We start from the raw sequence: 20,529 nt of genomic DNA on the forward strand, positions 1-20,529 counted from the left end.
CAGTATTTTGGACAGACAGAATCTGACAGAGAGAAAATAAATGCCAACCATTATTACATAAAGTTTGTATGTAGGAGTAACCCATTTCAAATGTAAAGGAAAATAATTTTGAGGACCCAGCACTATTTGGTGAGTTCAAACCACATTGTCATATGGCACTTTGCTGACACATGTCATATGGCACTTTGCTGACACACAAGCAAATGTGGATTTCTGTTTATATAACAAGGAAGAATTTGGTCTTACTTAATGAACAATTTCACTGAAAACATCACTGCTATGGTTTCCGAAGCCCAGTCTGCTGTCTTGGAGAGATGGAGTAAAATTTCCTTCTGTCAAAATTTAAACAATATAACCCATCCAAACTGTTTTAAATGGAACAGCATCACATGCCCCCTGCACCCCCCAACAAATCATCCATATACATACACAGAAAAGAAAAAAAAAACCAACACAGATTATTTTGTCCGTTTTAACTACAATGAAATCAGCCATTAACACATCAAATGCCAAACAAATTGTGCACTTGTTGACATGCATGTGTGTATGTGTAAAGGGGGAAAGTTCCACTTTTACAGAACTGTGCTAAGTTAAGACAGCTGAGGATCTACCATATGATAGTTGCAAAAAACAGCTTCTTCTGAGCTGCGATTCATGGCAATGCTCACAAAATCAAAGAAAAATAAAGTGGATGGAAAAATATAATTAAACAAACAATATTGTTGGTAGATCTGATGATATGAGCAAGGACTTGGATGTCTAGACAGTGGCTCAGGTTTATCACTGAAAATTCATTCCTATTTGCATTCATTTTGAGAGCAAGCTATAAAGAAAATGTTCTGCACAGCATAAAACTTCCCCTTTTAATACAGAGCAGTTAATCATGGAGGGTCTCACAAATGGGTCTTTAGTCACACAACCACCCACATTTGATAAATCATATAAAAATATCTGTAAATAGCACAGAATGCTTGGGAGCAACAGAATGAAAAATAGCTTCAGGGATGCTACAAGCTAGGCTTACCAGAGACCCTTACCTGCTCTGCTGTCCAGGGGTCCAAAATCCAAAGAATACTTCACCACATGATAGTTGTTCCATACATAAAGGAGGTTGTCCCTGGGATTATAATCCACAGCAGCAATGTACTGATATGAGTTTGGAAAGGGAACATCCACCATACTATCCTTGCTTTGGTCAGTGTTGTAAATGTAGTCTATTTTATTCCCTGTGGCTTCGTTGTCATCGTCCTCATATACAGACTTCACCACATATAGAATCCCACAGATCATGAAAGCATTGGAAGCTGACCGTTTGTCATACGCCGTATCCCATGTCCCTTCAATCCTTAATGTGTAAGGGTTTAACTGGCTAATGACAATTTTGCCATTGTTTTGCTCTGTTGCATAGATTACCCACAGGCCATTCTCATCCACAGCCAGGTCTATGTCAGACTTGCCCCCCCATCGATAGGGGGAAGTGTCATGGTAATTAGCATTTGCTATAATAGCTTCTCCACTCTTTATCCTTGTCCGTAAGTCAAACTTGACTATGTTCCTGGTTCGCTCCTTGTTGAAGAATAAAGCCCCATCATATACCACAAATCCTGTGCCGTCCACCCGGTGAGGGAGCTTGTATGTTGTAGTGGGTCTCCCAGCAATGAAATCATCCTTGGAAGAGTACTCTGTCAGGGTGTCAGTTCTGTACGGGGTCCAAGGCATGTAGTAGATCTTGTCAGAAGCCTGAAGAGGATCCTTACACCATGCCCCAGACTGGTGGTCTGACTCAAATAAATGTTCACTCTGGTATACTCCTTTTAGTAGTCCAGGACAAAGAAAAACTGTTGGAGGGAAAAAGAGTTAAAAACAAAACAAAAAAAGAGAAAGTTAATGATAGTCCTACTGGTCTGGAATGAACTTCTAATAGTTCACACTTCTACAGTGGAGTATGATCAAGATCAAAAGGAACCCCACGATACATTTTCTGTAATTGTAGATTATCCTGTCTAGAACAGGGCATGCTCCTTCATATTGATTTTTGCTATCTTCACTATGAGCATTAGTTCATTTTCTTATAGCTTTTGGAATCTATTTTTACTGGTGTACTTACTTGGACCATTCATCTTTGTAAACTCTGAAATGAATATGTATTCCCAAAGGGTGCATGGGTTTATATTTTCAGTTTATATGGTACTGTAGATCTATACCTAGTAGGTGAATGGGGTATATTCCTGGGAAACTGTTCCACATATTTACTTTGAATAGCCTGCTGAAGTATGCCCTAGAAATGGAAATAATAAAATAAAGTAGAATAAAAAAAAAAATCCCACCCTTACAGCCCAGGTGAAATTAAATATTTAAAACGTACTATAGCAAAGCAGAGGCAAAACCCTCAGCAACTCAAAAGAATATGTAAAACAAATGGGGGGGGGCAAATACCCTGCTATAGGCCAACAGCATAACTAGCAATAAAGCTTTCAGAGGTCTACACAACACACAGAACATGCAGTCCACACAATTAAAAATGAATGATGGGTGAATACTGAAAGGAAAAAGGAGAAGGTAAGGAAGGAAGAAAGGAAAGAGGAAGGAAAAGAAACAAGTTCACTGGAGAGGAACCCAAGGTCTAGATTTTAATCAGTTAAAATGTCCTGTTAAATATAGTAGTATTTACATTTAAAAACATGTACCTTCTATTGTTAAATGAGAAGAGCATATAGGAACATTTGACTAGCTGTGGTGCTTTGCTGCTCAGACTTCAGAATTGGAGAGGGAAAGGGTTCAGATGGCGCACTTGAGTTTGAGTGTGATATGCTGTATGCACAGAGGCAGGGAGAAGACTTGCTCTATGCTTTGTGGCTGTAAGAACTGAAAGAACACTCATCTTTCCTGTGACTGGTAAGGTGAGAGATTACTGGGCATTATGACAGTGAAAAGAAGAACGGCCAGAGCACAGCCAGGTGAAAGGTAAAATGGCTACAGAATGACACAGTGAGCCACTGTGCAGTACAGTTTCTATTCCCCCATGATGCATAAAAAATAACTCATATACCAGAGTTATGCATATCCATTAAGGGAAGAAAATACTGCAAATACAGGGGGACTCTTGTACCAGGAGTGCTGTGGATCTTATTTATTAAAACAAACTGAAGTAAAAAAAACCCAAAACCTTTTTTTTAAAATTATTGATTCAAAGCAAGAGGGTACTGGGTACATATCTGAGTTTGTGCAGATCCAACTGGAAAACGAGCCTATTGCTGGTTGTGCTTTGCAAATGACATTGAGGGTCTGATTTAACACATGAAGTCAATGGGAGTTCTACCACTGACTTTACTGGGAGTTGGATGGGCCTGATCACTTTAATATTAAGCCAATGATCTTGTGAGAATAATAATGGCATGATTATGGCCCAGCAGATGCATCCTATGAGATATATTTGTTAGCATAGTGCTGGCAGATAGGATAGCTGAATGCACATTTGCTGCTTAGAAGGATATCACTTCTATTAAACAATTCATAACCGGCGAAGTCCTCAGAAAAGAGAGACTAGCATGAGAAAATCATAAATTCAGAAGATACAGGAAGTTGTGGGCTAGATTTGCAGCTGATATAAAGAAGCTTAGCTTTATTGGAGTCAGAAAAGCTACCTATTGTAGCTGGGGAATAGGGAATAGTGTCTGGAAGGCCTCTTTGTGAGGGGCAGGAGAGACAGAAATTATTTTACAATCTTAAAATAGAAGTTTAACCAAGGCAACTGACACTGGTAAATCTTTTTAGGAAGAGTATGTTATCTAGAGAAGTTGAGCAGCAGAGATACTAAATAAACTTTAACAAAAAATAAGTGAGAATTAATGACAGATATTTCAACTAAAACGTTAAACTGTTAAATAACTTATCCTATAAATAAGTAATATATATAATTTGAAAGGTATTTAATTACCTTTTTGTTCCACTTCTATTGTAGAGAGAGAAGTAAAGAGAGAAAGGAGAAAAGAGAATAGATTAATGGTACTGTATTGGCCAGGTACTTTTCTTTACCTCTTTCACATGAAAGGAAGTATACTTACTTACTGTCATTATTATTTTAAGTATTGCTATATTATGTGAACATTATATTTATATAAAATCCCTGCCTCTAATGCACATTGCATACAATATAGTCTATCTTAGCTTTATTAGAACCTTAAAAAGCACTCAAAATATCACCCAAACTTACTGAACTCAATCAAATTCTTACCATTGGTTTCAATGGCCTCTGGATCAGGCCTACAGTGTCAATTAAGACAGCAATTAACTGAAACAGGATTGACCCAGATTTCCAGATAACATAAACTCTTCCAAGTGAGTGTGCTGATGTCCACATCCCAAGCCTGAGAAAGTCATAAATGCATGTCTAACTTTCTTTAAAGAGGTATTCCCAGTTAGACTCATGGGCTTACCGACAGGAATAAAACCAAACCTGTTCATAAATGTTTCTGTATGACCCAAGACTCAGCTTTAACAACTAAAATGGGAGTTTTAAATACTCAAATACTATTATTTTCAACTAAAAAAAAGTACTTATTTATGAAGATTAGATTAACATATTAAAAATAGTAATGTACTACCCCCCATAACCAGTGACATACTTTTCTCCAGATCATTCACCAGGCACAATAGTGCTCTCTCCAGGGTTGGATCTCTTTTACAAGGATCAGTTTCCTCAAAACTGGAATACATCCATTCAGTACACATGCAACTAATGAAGGGTGCCTGTACGCGAGTGGGGAGGCTGCTCTGACGTGCTGTTATTACAGCGTGTCGGAGCGAGCATAGTAATTAGCATACTCCAGCAGCCTCCTGCATCTCCTGTTTCAGTGTCCCCATGCTTCAAAATGGCAGTGGGGGTGCTTGAACTAAAGCTCAACAAACAGGCTTTATGCCCCTGCCGTCATTTTTCGGCCTGGGGATGCTGATACATGAGGTGCTGCAGCTCTTCAATTAGAACCACTCAAAGAGTCAGTCTAATTAAAGTGCCCCCCCGCCCCCTTGGAGCATGTGTAAAAGTACCCTTAGGTGCTAGGTTCCACAACCTGACAGCTTGTTCCAAGGAGCATATGGGGCCTCATCCAAAGACAATAGAGAGAATGGAAAGACTGCAATCAATTTTGTTCTGCTGTGGGCCAACCCCTTGCAGAGTTCACTCCAAAAAAGAAAGAAGCCTTCCCTCTTCCCTTCATACCATAGCAGTACTCCATTTTACTTGAGCCAGTTAATCGTGCCTTAAAGCAGTAATCTGGCCACATGTTAAAGCAATTAATGATGTAATAAAATAGAGAATAAGCCACCAAGTTATTACAAAAAGTGTTTAATAACTCTGTGGCTGATTTTCATTGTACCTTAAATTGAATATGTGGTTGCTCCCAGCCTCTGGAGCACACAGGATCCCTTCAAGTCTTCAATTTGCCCCCAAGGCTGGGAGTACAGATCAACTAACTGGTGCTTTGAGTCATGGGAACACTGGCCCCCTTGGCTCGCTATTTGCTGGTATGGGGGATCATGAACCTGAGATCCCTCTGCAACAGCAAGATGGTGCAATTGGGATCTAATCCCCAATCCCATGGTCAAACCTCTGGTCATGCATGTGTGGAATGGCAGGAAGCACAATTGCTGGAATCACAGATCAGATCCCATCAGGACTTTAATTGAACATTTGTCCAGGGCCTCAGCTATGACTAGCTGAACACATCACAAGAAAGCAGACAAGACATGCTGAAACAGCATGACAGAAGTTGCGCCTGTCATGTGCCTGCTCTGAATACAAGGCCTCATAACTTGTGTGGGGAAGACGGCTTAGTCTAGTCAGCAGGCAAGATGGCAAAGGGATGCCATTAGAAAATCAACATTTTAAAGAGCTTCATTAGACGCCTCACTGGTATTCAAAATTCCAGTCTTCTCTGCACCTAGGATTTGGAGAGGGAACTCTATGGGTATAGGTGGAAAATGATGACTCAGATGGTACTAAAGTAGAACATGCACTACTCTTATTTTTGGAAACCTGCTTTCATGATCAGAGGTAGGTGGACACGTCCAAATATCACCTGTTAGGTGTGGACATGTGCCTTTTTTCTACTGGGAAAGCCAATTGCACTCTGTGGTAAAAGCAGCCTGGACACGATAAGAACATCCTGACAAGTACTATGTCACCCCACACTGGAGTAAAGGCATCTATCAAAACTTAAGGAGGAACTATATCCCAGTTACACTTACAGTGGAGTACTGGTCAAGTGTCCACCTACCTTACCCAGTTTCATACTGAGGCAGCCATTTGCTCAATAGCTGCATACCACCAAATGGTCAGGCACTATAATAGCACCATCCAGGTTGAGAGACATGGTCATGTGTTTGTTCCTGACTACAGAGTAAAACCCCAGGTAAATTGCTCCATAAGAATCATATTATGTGTCTGCACCCTTCCTGTTGACAGAAGGGGTGCAGACACATAATCCATAATGATTTTCATAGGCATTTCAGTGGGTTTCAATGGAAAGAAAAATCTAAAATAAGAGGGTATCTATGTGAAGACAGAGCCTATACAGGGCTGATATTCTTCCCCATGCTAGAATCTTAATAGCTCTTCCCTTGGGGGTTGATGGAATGAGGAGCTGTTGGAATACCGCTGCAGGGTTTCTCTTGTGTTTGGGAAAAATGAGCATTTGTTAGTAACACCATGAGGTCTGAGGGCAAAGGACAAGACTGCAGAGCAAGGTGCATGTGCTTGGCTTTAACTTGAATAGAATTCACTTCTAGACTGTGAAACATTATTCTCTGTGTGGTTGACATTGCAGGACCTCTGAATTCAGACCCTTCAATGATTTCATTAGGAAAGCAGCTGCCAAAGTGAAAGTTCAATGAGCAGAAGAATTTCAGAATCAGGCTCGTGTGGGCTTGACAGATCAACCTACAGTTCAACACATGAAAAGTAGTGTGTTCAAAACCAGCTACAAAGTGAAGACTCATTTCTTCAGGTTTAAGTGACCCCTGGATACAGGCCTTTGTTTCAGGCTCACTTCCTACTTGAGACATTGGGTTGCGTTCAGGGCCATAATGGTGATAGGTAAATTTCTGTTCAAATGTTTGATTATGCAGAGGAAACAGCCAACATTAGTACTGGGACATCAATGATACCAATGAAGAGGAAAATATACTAAACACAGGAATTACAGAGAAACATGCTCAGCACCTGCAAATCTCACACCTGGTTGTGACCAGAATTCACTTTCTTGAGAATAAGATATGCAGAGTAGAGCAGGGAAGAAGAAGTGGGGGGAGCAAAAAGTAAATCTCATGGGGAAAAAAGGCATCAGCAGTGCCCCCAAAGCTTGCAGTCCTGCAGGATCAGTCATACTGGATAAGAGCACTGATATGTCTCTATCCTGGTAACCTACAGTCCCTCTGACAGGGAAGAAGATAGTAATTTATATTTCAGAGGATGGTGAAAGCCTTTCATCCTGCACTGAAACAATTGTGCAAAGCCGTAGCAGGGAGAAGAAGGGCTAGGGAAGAGAATTTGTTCATGCCTAGCTGAGCAGTTTGAAGTGTTGATTATCCTTATCTTGCCTAGCTACACATGTTATTAGTGGTCATAACCAGATCAGACCATTTTAAAATTCCAGTCACAGTAACATCTTGATCATCTCCAGTGTGATCATTTTCATAGGATCATAAATACATATTATTTCTGTTGCTTCTGTATGTGATGTTCTTAAATTTCAGTGGGCCAAATCCTGCTCTCAGTTTCTCCAGAGTTACACCATTGTACTTTAAAAGGGGTTTACTGGGTAAATTGAAGGCACAAAGAAATTAACTTACTGAGTGTCCCTTGAATCTCATAATAAGAGACAGTGAAAAGAAAGGGATTAATCAGTTTTCACTGCCTCGCTTATTCCTTCATAGTGTACGAAATGATCTCATAAAACAGTCAGTGCTCAACAATTCCATCAGAAAGCAGTAATTACAGACAAGTTTGCATCAGCTGTGTAATATCGGAATTAGCACAGTCCTAGAACCGTACCATTTCCAGTTCGCAGAATGTGAATATTGCATGCACCTCTCAGCTCCTTCTAAAACAGTGTCACATCTTAAATGAAGTCACATTTCACGGAAGGCACATTTATTTCTGCTGGAGCAAGCCCTGCAGTTACTGTTTGGACTGATATGTTCATTAGTATGGACCAAGCATATTAACTTCATTTTCTAGGCTGTTTGGAACATAACCACTGCTAGCAGGGTAAGTTACAAATACAATTCACTTTTTACCCTGCTTCCCTTCTAGTGCTCTTTTAGATATGAAGTAGCCCATATTTACTCCTCACAAGAAAAATACCTGAAAATCCATATGCCAGAAACTGCTTCCACAGCTGCCAGAACCAAATGAATATACAGACTCTACGGTTACATTTGGGCTCCCTATTAACCAAAAAATTCTGATAGCACTGCTGGCTGCCTCTCTGGAAGCTGTCCCTTAATAGCTGCCAGCACCATTAACACTTGAACAGAAAACAACATGAAATGCTTGCTTTCTTACCATTACTTTCTTACTTTACCATTTCTAAGGCACAGCCAGTGAAGTGTCACAGGCCAAGTCCTGACTGCAGCTCACAGTTTTGCTGCACTTCAAACAAAAAGCAGAAGCAAACCACTCAAGGCACAGATTATATGTTTAAGTGACATATTTAAAAAGCAATTGGTCCAAAAAGAAAAGGGAACCAAAAAAAAGGGAATGTGTCTAATATATCTCATACCATAATTAAGAGATTGCTGTTTCATTTTTCTTTTCCTGTCTTAAAGAGTTAAAAACTATTTTTAATAAGCTGTTTAACTAGAGTTAAAAACACATTGTTTAAATTAAGTTATGGGTTTATTTAATGACAAAGTAGAGCCTCTAGCTTGTTTTTGTCTATCGTGAAAAAGAGTAAAGTGAGTGAAGAAGTGTTCCTGGTGTTCTAGTAGCTGTTGGTTGAAATCTCTCCTCTTTCCCATGGCATACCACTGCTAATATAGAGATGTCAAGTGACGTGTAAACCAACGCTCCACAGATATAAACAAGAGGCACTGACTTATAGTACTCATTCCCTCAGAGCTGTCTTGAGCTTTGGATGGAACTGGCTCAGCCCTTTAGTTTTCATTAACCACCCAGGGACATTGTGAAGCAACAGCCTGGAGTATCAGAGATGGAGTGGGATGAGGCCAGAAGGAGTTTGAAGGCCATTGATGTATACATAAACAGTTTTTTGCACTGCATTTGGTATCATTTATCCTAATCAATGGAATGCGTATCCATCAACACAAGATGGATGTTTATGGGTTTGTTTTTTTGTAAAATATAACACCCCGCCCCCCAAAGAAAAGAAACTAATAAACCAAGCTGAATGTTTGAGAGGGTGGCACATCAACAAGACCTTCACCCAACAGAAATTATAATGCAAGTGTCTGACCTGTGGCACATATTATACAAAACTATTACATGCACATGTTGATTGCAGTGTTAGATACATCTTGCTGCTGTTTTCTCAAGCAGGCAGTAATAATCCAGAAAAATGTCAATCGCATGTGTCACCCAAAAAAAAAGGGAATTTCTGACTGAAAATCATGGGTTATATCAGTCACTGTATTCAATTAGGTGCCACCATACAGCTTAGAAATCATTGCGCATATGTAGGAGAGAAAACATAAGCTAACTCAGTGTCCTGCAGAAGCAAAACACTTCTATGTTGTTGCAGAGAACGTGAGGATTTCTGTTTGTATGATTTGTTAAACAAAATGAATGATTCCATTTCCTCAGCTTCCTGTGTACTCTGAATTGTGGGGCTGAATGGCTCTGGGCTGGAGAAAGTGAGACTTGAATGGACAGTGCACAATAGTCTGGGCTGGTAAGAATTGAGCATTATGAACTGAATAGAACTATGGACCTGCAAGTAGTGTATCATGGGTAAAATCCTTGTCCATCCAACATCACTGCATCAGCTCATCCTAAAAGTGCTTTAGAGGGGTTTCTGGAAGTGGGGGGTGAGGCCACGACAACTGTCTAGTGATGACCTAAGATTCACCACAGCTAAGAATTACAACTACCCCTCACATGGCTTTACCAGTGGTGATTCTCACTGGAACACCATGGGAGGTTTTTGGAAGGCCCCTTAAACCCATTTTACAAGTTTTCACTTATGAAGAAAAGTCTGTGAGCAAGTATAGAATTAGCATTGCATACAAATGACAATACCAAGAGGCACCTGTCAGGTGTGCAGCCTTGAACATAGGACCTTTAGTCTTCGCAAGAGCAGCAACTTAATCAGGTTTACTACTCCCACTGCAGCTTCTGGCAACTGGACAGGGCATGTCTAAGCACATGAGGCTCTGTCCCCCTCCCTTGAACTAAGATGGCTAGCCACTTCTCCTATTTAAGGGCAGGGAGAAGAACAGTGCGAGACAGCTCTTGAATGTGCTCCTGTAAATTGGTTGTCTCCTGACCTGGCCTGCTCTTGGATTTTGCTTACCAACCCTTGACTTCAACTTTAGATCCAGTGCCCTGGCTATGAACCTATGGTCCTCCAGCCCTGTAACCCAGATTGACCCTCAGGCCTCGCTAACGTGTGATGTTGCTGACAGTGCCTGAGGCTAGTTCTGGGTAACAATACTAGTTCCTGAATTCTGGCTGTTTGTACATGGACAAGTTACCCAGATATGTTTTTCCCACAGCTTCCAACTCTACACTCTAAATAAAAGCATGCTTAAGTGTAAGGAGCCCTCCCAGGACAGAGTCCAGAGCAGGTTAAAATAAATAATCCATCTGTTTAAAATTCAAGGGACTGATGCGCACTTCCATAGCTGACCTTCTCCAAAATGTTTGCACAGCCAGCAAGAGCCGAATCAGTGAGGAGCATAAAAACAGTCATGGCCCACTCATCCTGTTACCTCATCTCTTATGCGAGGAACAGCAAGTACTCTCTAAGGCAACCCTCTCTGGGAAAACATCTGATTCTTGATCATAGCAATGGCCTTGTTACACGGTAATTTTGGGCAGCTCCTGGAGGTCTTAACACCTGGACTGTCCGCATATTAACACCTGAAACTAGTTTTACACACTCATTAGGCAGCTCAAAAGTTATGCCACTCCAGGGCAGGATTATCTCTGATCCATGCTACCCAGTTCATGTTACACTGAAGTGAAGCCTTACACCCTAGGCCAGTGGTCTCCAAACTTTTTTGATCGCGCACCCCTATCAGTAAAACATGTTTGAGCATGTACCCCCAATATATGTATTAACCGGGCACATGTAAACTGCAATAGAAGTTCTAATAGTTTCTTCCCGCACCCCAATGGATCATCTTGCGCACCCCACTTTGGAGACTCTAGGCTATCCCTCGGTATAGACAGTAGACACCCCACCTGGTCCCCCTTCCCCAATGGCCCATAGTGGGCCCACTACCCCTTCCCATCCACCCCAGCACTCCAGATCCCCACTCACTGTACCTCACCCCCATTTCCCCCAACTTATTTGTGGCTGCCCATGCTGCCTGTCCTGGGTGAGCAGGCAGAGAAGGGTTAATCTGCCTTGGCCGGCTAGAATTGCCACCGCTGCTCTCTGGGCCAAGTTCCCAGGGGGTAAGGGGAAGCCCAGAATGGAAGTGGGGGTATAGGGAGATTCTTAGCTTTCAGTCCTCCAGGTCCCTGATAGCCTGAAATATGACTGCTCCAAACTCAAACTAGCACTAACACCCATTAACATTTGTGCAGCTCACAGGGTAACATGTAACAAGGCTCTAAGGTTTCTTTGCAAAGCTCAGGTCAAAAGGTGTTAAGACAAATGAGAACCTTCTGACACAATGCTAAAGGGTGGCAAATGCCCAGCAGCAAGAGCTGGTACAAGCCAGAGAAGAAACAGGGATGAGGTAATAGGGCAAAGACAACACCCAGGAGCTCTATGACCCTCCTAGCAATTCCTGCTCGCTGCCCCACACCACTCCAGAAAGAGGAGATACAAAGAACAATTGTGGGGGATGAGGGAGAGATGCCCAGACCTCCACAGCAGTAGATATGAAATACATATATATGTAAGCACTAACAAAGAACAAAATCTATCCCTTTTTGTTTGCACCTAAAATAAATTAAAAAAAGACAATGGCAAAGAAATAAAGCTTATAAAAATCCCACAAAGAAAGACCAGCACAGCCTATATACAGCACTTAAACATGTTTTGGCAAACTAATGCATGTAGTGCTGCAAAACCTCCAATGTGTTTGAGTCCCTACTTTGCTTTTGTTTTTTTTCTGATGCATAATTAAAATTAAAGTTAAAGCAAGCGGGAGATTAAAAACAAAAAACAGAGAGCCAAGGTTAGAGCCTGCCAGCACAGCATAGATGCAAAAGAGCTGAGGGAATGGAAGCACAAAGAATCTCTTCCTGCCCAGCTTTTCTGCAACCTTCTACCCATATGCAAAATCACTGGATATAATTTTGTGCTGTAACAGTGGAACCAGGTACAGGTCCAATGCAGTCACATCTTTGTAGCTGGAATACCAGGATGCACAACCCTGCAGCCTGCTAGCACAGTTTGTCTGCCAGCAACAAGTAGAATAACTAGCACAGGGCACACGGGGTACCAGCCCCAGATCCGGACTATGGGGGAGCACCAGAATCATTCCTCCCCTGTCCCCAGGAGTCTTTGCAAAGGCAGTTGAGGCTACAGGAGTTGGGCAGGGCAGTGCTGCACCAAAAAGCATATCTGGGAATGAAGGGTGAGTGGAGTGAGCAGAATGGTGTTCCCTCACCCTTGGGCAACTTTTGTCATAGCAGATGCAGCCCTGAGCCCAATAAGTATGAACCAGGGTTGGAGGGGTTGGAGCAAACAGAGCACCAGAGTTAAGTCTGAGGAGTCCCAGCCATGGAGCTGCTGCCACCTGAGTACAGCTCATGTTGCTGGCAGTAGCAGCAGCAGTAGCCCAGGAAGGTAAGTCTTCTCTTCTCCTCAGCCCTGTTCCCAGCACCTTTTGTCTACAGTGGTAGGTATACCCCCGCCCTAGATGCTCAATGTACTCTCTACATCTCTGCTATCAACACCAAGCTTGAGCCATGAACAGATAACTGTACTTCTGCTCAGAAGAGTAGCAAAAGTAATGCAATATGTGCCCTTGCTCGCCTCACCTTCTAGCCTAGTAGGAAGTCTTCTGTTGCAACAGACACAATGCTCAGCACTCCTCTTTATCCTTCAGGTATTAGTTGTCTCCATGTCAGGTCAACATTTAGCTCCTAGTTTCAGTTGGTGATTGGATCATAATCATAGGATCATAGAAAAGTAAGCCTGGAAGGGACCACACAAGGTCATCTAGTCCAGCCTCCTAATCAATGCAGGGCTGTCTCTGACTAAACCATCCCAGCCACATATTTTTCCAGCCTGGTCTAATAAAGCATCCATTTTATGATCTGTTAGCATGCTTGGCTCCTTAAACAGATGCAACAGGGCAAACTCCCTTGTGTGCAGGCTCTAAGGCAATCATAGAGAATGGGAGAATTAGGTTTTCTAAGAATTACTTTGTAAATGCAATACATGCTGCCTTCATTCACTTAATCTAATTTTACAGTGATTTTTCCTGATGCTAAGTTTTTCTAAAAATCATCTTTCTCCCCTCCTTTTCAAAGGGTGAACAAATCAGTTTCCTTCCTTGGGAATGGGTGAGAGGCAGGGGGAGGAGAGGGAGGGATTGGAGCAGGCATTATAGTTAGTGGTCTTCCTATTTTGTGCGGGGGACCTTTTTTGTTCTAATGGAGGATGTGTGTACAAGGCAGAAACAAGACCCCATTAACATTGACTGGCCAAGCAGCAGAAGAGTGCCTTGAAACATTAATGTAGAGCATACAAGCACTTATACTTGTCGAAGCAAAACAGCAGATAGCTTGGAATTCTTAGACCAAAAAGTAAATGGATAAATCTTATCAATAATACAGTGTTGCCACAAATTAACTTGCTGAGACTGTCAATTTTCATTATCAAGAACCATGGAACGCTGAGCTGGAAAAAATTCAGTCATTTGGTCTAACTTTCTTCCAGTCCAACATCGTCTCTGCAGTACAATTTCTAGGGCTAGTTTAGATTTAGGTGTCAGAAATACTAGGTCACATTTAGCCTGACGCGATGAACATATTGCCAAGAAAACATAAGTTTGTGTGTCTACACACAGCCTCACATATAAATCTTTGACTTGTGTGCATTCCCTGAACCATCATTGCTACAATAGTCCTATAATATATCATATAATATAGGGTTGGAATGTATACATATATACACACACATATATACAACTCTTCCATGCATGCACATATGCATGTACGTACACATATATGCTTGTATATGTGTGTGGGTAATATACGGTATATGTATTATATCCACCCCGAGAAGGTGCTCATTAAAATCTTGATTTACCGTACAGTAAAAATGCTCTCGCTTTCAACAAACAAAGTGGTAATTCTTCATTTAATAAGAGGCAGGAGTAATCTCACTAGCTCAGCTTTTAAATTATGTTTTTCAAATAATATCCATGCACCAGCAAATGAAAACACTGCACAAATACCTTGTATTACAACGGCTTCATAAAATACGCTTCCAGAATTATCAGCTCCTAATGAACTTCACTGTGAAGTGTGTAGATTGAAAATGTCAATAATCCATAAAGGCTTTCACCAACCACATTCTAAATTAAACACTTAAGTGTGGTATCTATAGATGTTGTAGAAACCTAAGCTGTCTTTTTTCATACTTGTTTTCTATTAGCTTTTTCAGCTGATGGATTTATAAAACTTCCCAAACCATTAATTTGGTCGTTCTTATAAAAAGCATTGTTCCCAACCTGCTCTTTAGAACACAATGCTCAATGCAACAGTTACCTGTCAAAACAATTTTTAAGGTTATTAATGTTAAATTTAAAGTGAATATAACATTTAGGTAATCAGGATTTTGGATGCCCACTGGTGAGCACTAACTGCTTCCCATGAAAAAATCTGGAGTGATTATAAATGGGGGTTTTTCTCCTGCTACAAGTTACTTTGTCTGGTCTTCTAGCTTCTTCAGGGAAGGAAGTTTTGTGGGTTTTTTTGTATTAAGAAGTTGCAAAATGCCTAGCACAATGGCACCCTAATGCCTAACTGGCACCTCTCAGTGTTCCCACAACTAAGTAATACATACTTTTACATGGCATTATTTTATTCTCCTAAGGCTGAATTTTTAGATGCCTGAACCTTATGACTTAAGCAGCAAAATGTAGGTATCCAAAAGTCTGAAAGTCAAGCCTTTATTTTTAATTTTTTGGAAAATATTAAGGGGGAGGGCCTTCCTTAGAATACCAATTAAAGTTTATGGCTTCTCAAAGTCTTATGCATAAAAAAAGGAAAACAAAAGCAACTAACAGGCCCAATCTTGTAAATGTTGAGTATCTTCTATCAACTTCAAAGGAACATGCCAGCTCATTCAAATGGTGCTCAGAGACTTTGCAAGATTGGAAGCTATCTTCAAACCTCCCCAAACTAGTCTTGAAGTGGCATATATATATATTTTATTATTTATTTATCATCATACTTCTCATCCTAGTCACAGAGTGACTTTCCTGAAGAATGTTCCATTGAGCACATGTTGAATCCTATTGAGCTGTACAACTACATGTATTTATTCAATAGACAAATGTTTCTTGTCCCAGCCAAGGTATTTCATACAAAGTTGAGTGAATCTTGACATCAGTCTCACTGGAAAAAAAAAATACAACTGCTGTTATATACTTACTATGTTACCTATAGAAATACTGACTCTCTGAACTGAAGTAATATCTTCTCCACCATTTTGAAAAACATTCTGCACAGAGATGATGTATAAAAACATATTGATTTCTGATAAGTCATTTAGGAAGTACATAATTGCATATGGTGTCTGACTAGCTCATCAGAGATGAATCATGTTTAACAAATACAATTGCATCATTTACACAAGAAAGCCTACTGAGTAAAATAGTACCAGGCCACTCTATTATTAAACTGCAATAAGACAAACAGCAGTTAACTTCTTAAATCCTTGGATGAGCTGAACCACTTGTGAGCCAGTATTTTTCTTTTCTGGATAACAATTAAAAGTAAGCAGCAGGATGAGTTAGCACAGAAGTGAAAAGGGCCATACAATACTGTGAGAAATTCAATTATGGCTAGAATTCATTCTGTCAAACTTTATTGGCAAGTGGACTCAATCTTTCCAGGACAACAGCAGAAGAGTTAGGTATCATTAAATTAAATTAGGATCAACCACCTGGACACAATTCCTCCATAATACATAAAAGAAAAGTAAGCTAGGCCCAGATCCAAAATGGGACTTAAGTACCACAATGCTGACTGCAGCTACACCTAACTTTTAAGAGCTTGGTCCTTTCAGTAAAATCCAGAACCCTGGTTGAGGTACCTCAGGGTAGAATGAGATCCACAAAAAAATGACACATTGAGGGGGAACTGCCCAGAACTAGCAAACAGGGAAATGCTGAGCATACACGTTATTTATAAAATCCAACCCCTATCTGGGGTCCAGATGCCTTGCTCAGTGCTACCATAAAAGGCACAATTCATTGTGCAGCACCCTTTCTCTTGGAGGCAGGTGCCTATGCCCTTCATTTAAGGGGCGGAATTACACATCTACATACATGTACGTGTGTGTGTGTGTGTGTGTATTAAAAATAGAAACTGTTATTTTAAGACACGAATGGAGGAAAAGCCATTTTATACAGTAGCTCACTGGCATGAATACACATTAAGTATGTGGGAGACCAAGGTTCATGGGTCTCTTCTGTTCAGAGGAAATTAAACTCTCAACCTCCAGGTCTGGAGAGCATTCCTCAACCCCCTTGTTAGAGGGTATTCAGGGTGTGGTTCTCTCTGCCCTTCCTTTTTGAGCTATCCCCCTGAAGATAAAAGAATTCAAGATTCATTGGATGAGAAAAGGGAACAGGACTCAGTTGTCTCATAGTTAGAGCACTTTCCTAAGAGAACCTGGTCCAAGGACTCTTCCAATATTTTGCCCTAGATGATTACTGGATAAAACATTAAGACTCCTTGGAGCAGAAGCTTAAACACAAGCTTCTCTCCTTGGACTCTCAAATTCCTTTATTTGAAAGTGGAACAGCTTTAAAAGGTGGGCTGGAGAGAATCCTCATCCCAAAATATCTTCAAGCTGGTAGGGGGTGGGGGGATGGCATTTTCTCAGGATGAGAGAGCTGTATATTTGAATGCTGCTTTAGGCATAGGATAGGATTTAATTTCAGTCATCTCTCCTCTTGACTCTATTATTAGGCCATGGCATAATAGGTAGGGGTGGAACACATCCCCCCTCTCTTGGGGCATTTCTGAAGGGAAACATGGGCTTCCACTGTATGTAGTAGTGCTCATCCCTAAGAATGCCTCCCCAGTTATGTCCCTATCAGGTGAGAGGCAGGACCTAATTTGTGCTCCTTTAGGCATTTAAAGACTTATCATATCTCTCCTCAGTCTCATCTTCACCACACTAAATAAACCTAGCTCCTTCAGCCTTTCCTTATAAATCTTGCTTCCTAAGCCCTTAATAATTTGTGTGCTTTCCACTGGGCTCTTTTGAAACTGCTCACATACTTTTTTGAAGTGTAGGGCCCAAAACTGGACACAGAATTCCAGGTGAGGCCCCACCAGTGCTGAATAGCATGGAAGAATCACTTCTTTTGACTTGCAAGAGACACTCCAGTTAATGAACCCAATATGATATTGTTTTTTCTTATAACAAGAACACAGTGTTGACTTGTATTCAGATTATAGTCCACTGTAAGCCAGGCCCTTCTGTGCAGTATTGCAGCCTAGCCAGTCATTCCCCAGTCTGTATTTGTACATGCAAGTATCCTGATTCAAGTGCAGGACTTTGCACTTGTCCTTGCTGAATGTCATCTGATTGATTTTGGGTTATTTTTTCCAGTCTATCCAGGTCATTCTGGATCGTAGCCCTACCCTACAAAGTCTCTGCAACTCTAATCAACTTGCTGCTGTCTACAGATTTGCTAAGCATGCACTTGGTCTCATCATCCAAATTATTAAAGGAGATGCTAAACAATAAGGGACCCAGGACAGACTCCTGGGGAACTCCACTTGATAGTGGGATAGTTCCCCAAGCAGACATTGAACCATTGATGACTACCCATTGACCACAATGATCTGATCTGTTGTGTATCCACTTTACAGTGCTTTGATCCAGTCCAAGTTTCCTTAATTTGTTAATGAGACTGTCATGGAAGACATGTCCAAAGGTCCTGTGGAATTCAAGCTACATCACAACTGCTGCTCTCCCCACATCCGCAGAACCTGTCACCTCATCATAGAAAACAATCAGGTTGGCCAGACATGGCTTACTTTTGGTGAATCCATGCTGGCTGGTCCTGATCACCTTGTTCTCCTCTAGATGCTTCACAACAGTTACCTGGAAGACCTCCTCCATGGTCTTTCCAGATACTGATGTCAGGCTGACTGTTCTGTAGTTCCCCAGACCCTCCTTCTTCCCTTTCTTAAAGACAGACATTATATTTGCCCTTTGCCAATCATCCAGGGCCTTACCTGACCATGAGTATTCAAAGGGGATAGCTAATGACTGAAATTATTACCTCAGCCAATTTCTTCAGTACTCCAGGGCATAACCCATCTGACCTTGCTGACTTGAAAGCATGTAGCTTCTCTAAGTAATTCCTAAACTGTTCTACTACTCTAAGTTGTTTGTTTCCTCCCCTATCTTTGCTGCGAACTGCATGTTATCTAGTAGTTGCCCCTACTTGTGAAGAAGTAAAAAAAGACATTCAGTTCTTCAGGCTTCTTTGTATTCAGTAAAGGACTTATGATGTTTCTGGTCTTTCTCTTATGTCTGACATACTTGTAGAAGCCCTTTCTATTGCCTTTTATGTGCCTTGCCAGGTGCATCTCAAATTGTTCCTTTGCCTTCCTAATTTTCCCTGCATGACTATGTAATTACTTTTAAACTCTATCTTAGTACTTTGATCAACTTTCACATTTTTGGTAGGATTACTATTTAAATTTAAACTCACTGAAGAGACAGCTGTCAGCCAGACTAGCCTCTTTTTGCACTTCCCATTCTTCTGTCATATCAGAATAGCTTGCTCCTGAGCATTTAAGAGGTCCCCTTAAAGCACAGGCAGCTCTCCCCTACTCCATTTCCCCTCTTACTTGCTTCCCAGAGGATGCTGCCCAACAGTTCCCTGAATTCATGGAGGTGCTGCCCTACATATAACAGTGAAATATATTATTTTTGAGGTGTAGTACAAAGTGAGGTGCAGTACGAAGTATGAAGAGCGATCAAAAGCCCCCCTGGCTCACCAAAGGCACTCAGCAATGCCTGAAAGCCAAAAAAGATGGATACACCCAGTGGAAGGGAGGGGCGATCACCAGAGAGGAGTATACCTCCATCACTCGGGTCTGTTGGGGGCTGTTAGGAAAGCTGAAGCAGATACAAAACTAGGACTAGCATCAAGGATCAAGGACAACAAAAAGCCCTTTTTTAAATACATATGGAGTATGAAGAAGGCACTGGGTAACCTGGGGCCCCTGCAGGATACGCTTGGCAATCTGGTGGTTGCACCAGAGGCAAAGGCAGACCTTTTTAACAATTTCTTTGCCTCCATTTTTTTTGTGCAGGAACCAGGACTCCCCCACCAAGATTCAGGACGGACTCAGGAGAGACTCTGCCAGGCCTAGGGTCAGGGAAGACTGAGTTAGGGAACTTCTGGAGGGGCTGGATATGTTTAAATCAACAGGTGATTCAAATCCAGATGCTCTCCACCCCAGGGTTCTGAGGGCATTGGCAGGGGCTATCGAGGGGTCTCTGGCATGGCTTTACAAGCACTCGTGATGCTCTGGCCAGGTGCCAGATGACTGGAAGGCGGCCAGTGTGGTCCTCATTTTCAAAAAAAGGAGGAGGGAGGACCTAGACAACTATAGGCCCATTAGTCTTACTTCAATCCTGGGGAAGCTCTTTGAGATTATCCAGGAGCACATCTGTGATGGGCCAGCAGCAGGGATGATGTTCAGGGGCAATCAGCATGAGTTCATTAGGGGCAGGTCCTGTCAGGCCAACCTGGTTGCCTTCTATGATCAGGTCACAAAATCATTGGACACAGGTGTCATGGTGGTTGTAGTCTTTCTGGACTTCAGGAAGGCCTTTGACACTGTCTCCCACCCCATTCTCATTAAAAAGCTAGGTGACTGTGGCACTGATGCCTAGACAGTCAGATGGGCTGCAAATTGGCTGGGGAGCCGCACCCAGAGATTGGTGGTGGACAGGTCATATTCGACCTGGAGGGAAGTGGGCAGTGGAGTCCCCCAGGGCTCGGTCCTCAGGCCCGCACTGTTCAATGTCTTTGTTAGCGACTTGGACGAGGGGGTAAAAAGCACCCTGTTCAAATTCGCTGATGACACCAAGATATGGGGCAAGGTGGGCACGCTAAAAG

The 20,529-nt window shown here is 41.6% G+C and overlaps 1 protein-coding gene across 15 annotated transcripts in view; it reads right to left on the reverse strand.

Annotated features, from left to right (window-relative positions):
* ADGRL3 (adhesion G protein-coupled receptor L3) overlaps positions 1 to 20,529 on the reverse strand; it is an 875,465-nt gene that overhangs the window by 319,821 nt on the left and 535,115 nt on the right. For all 15 annotated transcript variants that reach the window (XM_090036868.1, XM_090036867.1, XM_090036864.1 and 12 more), the window contains one exon: positions 1,038 to 1,838. In XM_090036868.1, the coding sequence (XP_089892994.1) occupies positions 1,038 to 1,838 (801 nt within the window). The remainder of the gene's footprint in view (positions 1 to 1,037; positions 1,839 to 20,529) is intronic.

This window comes from Crocodylus siamensis, chromosome 2, assembly GCF_052110815.1.
Source record: "Crocodylus siamensis isolate JL-2025a chromosome 2, ASM5211081v1, whole genome shotgun sequence".
In the NCBI taxonomy this organism is placed as follows: Eukaryota; Metazoa; Chordata; order Crocodylia; family Crocodylidae; genus Crocodylus; species Crocodylus siamensis.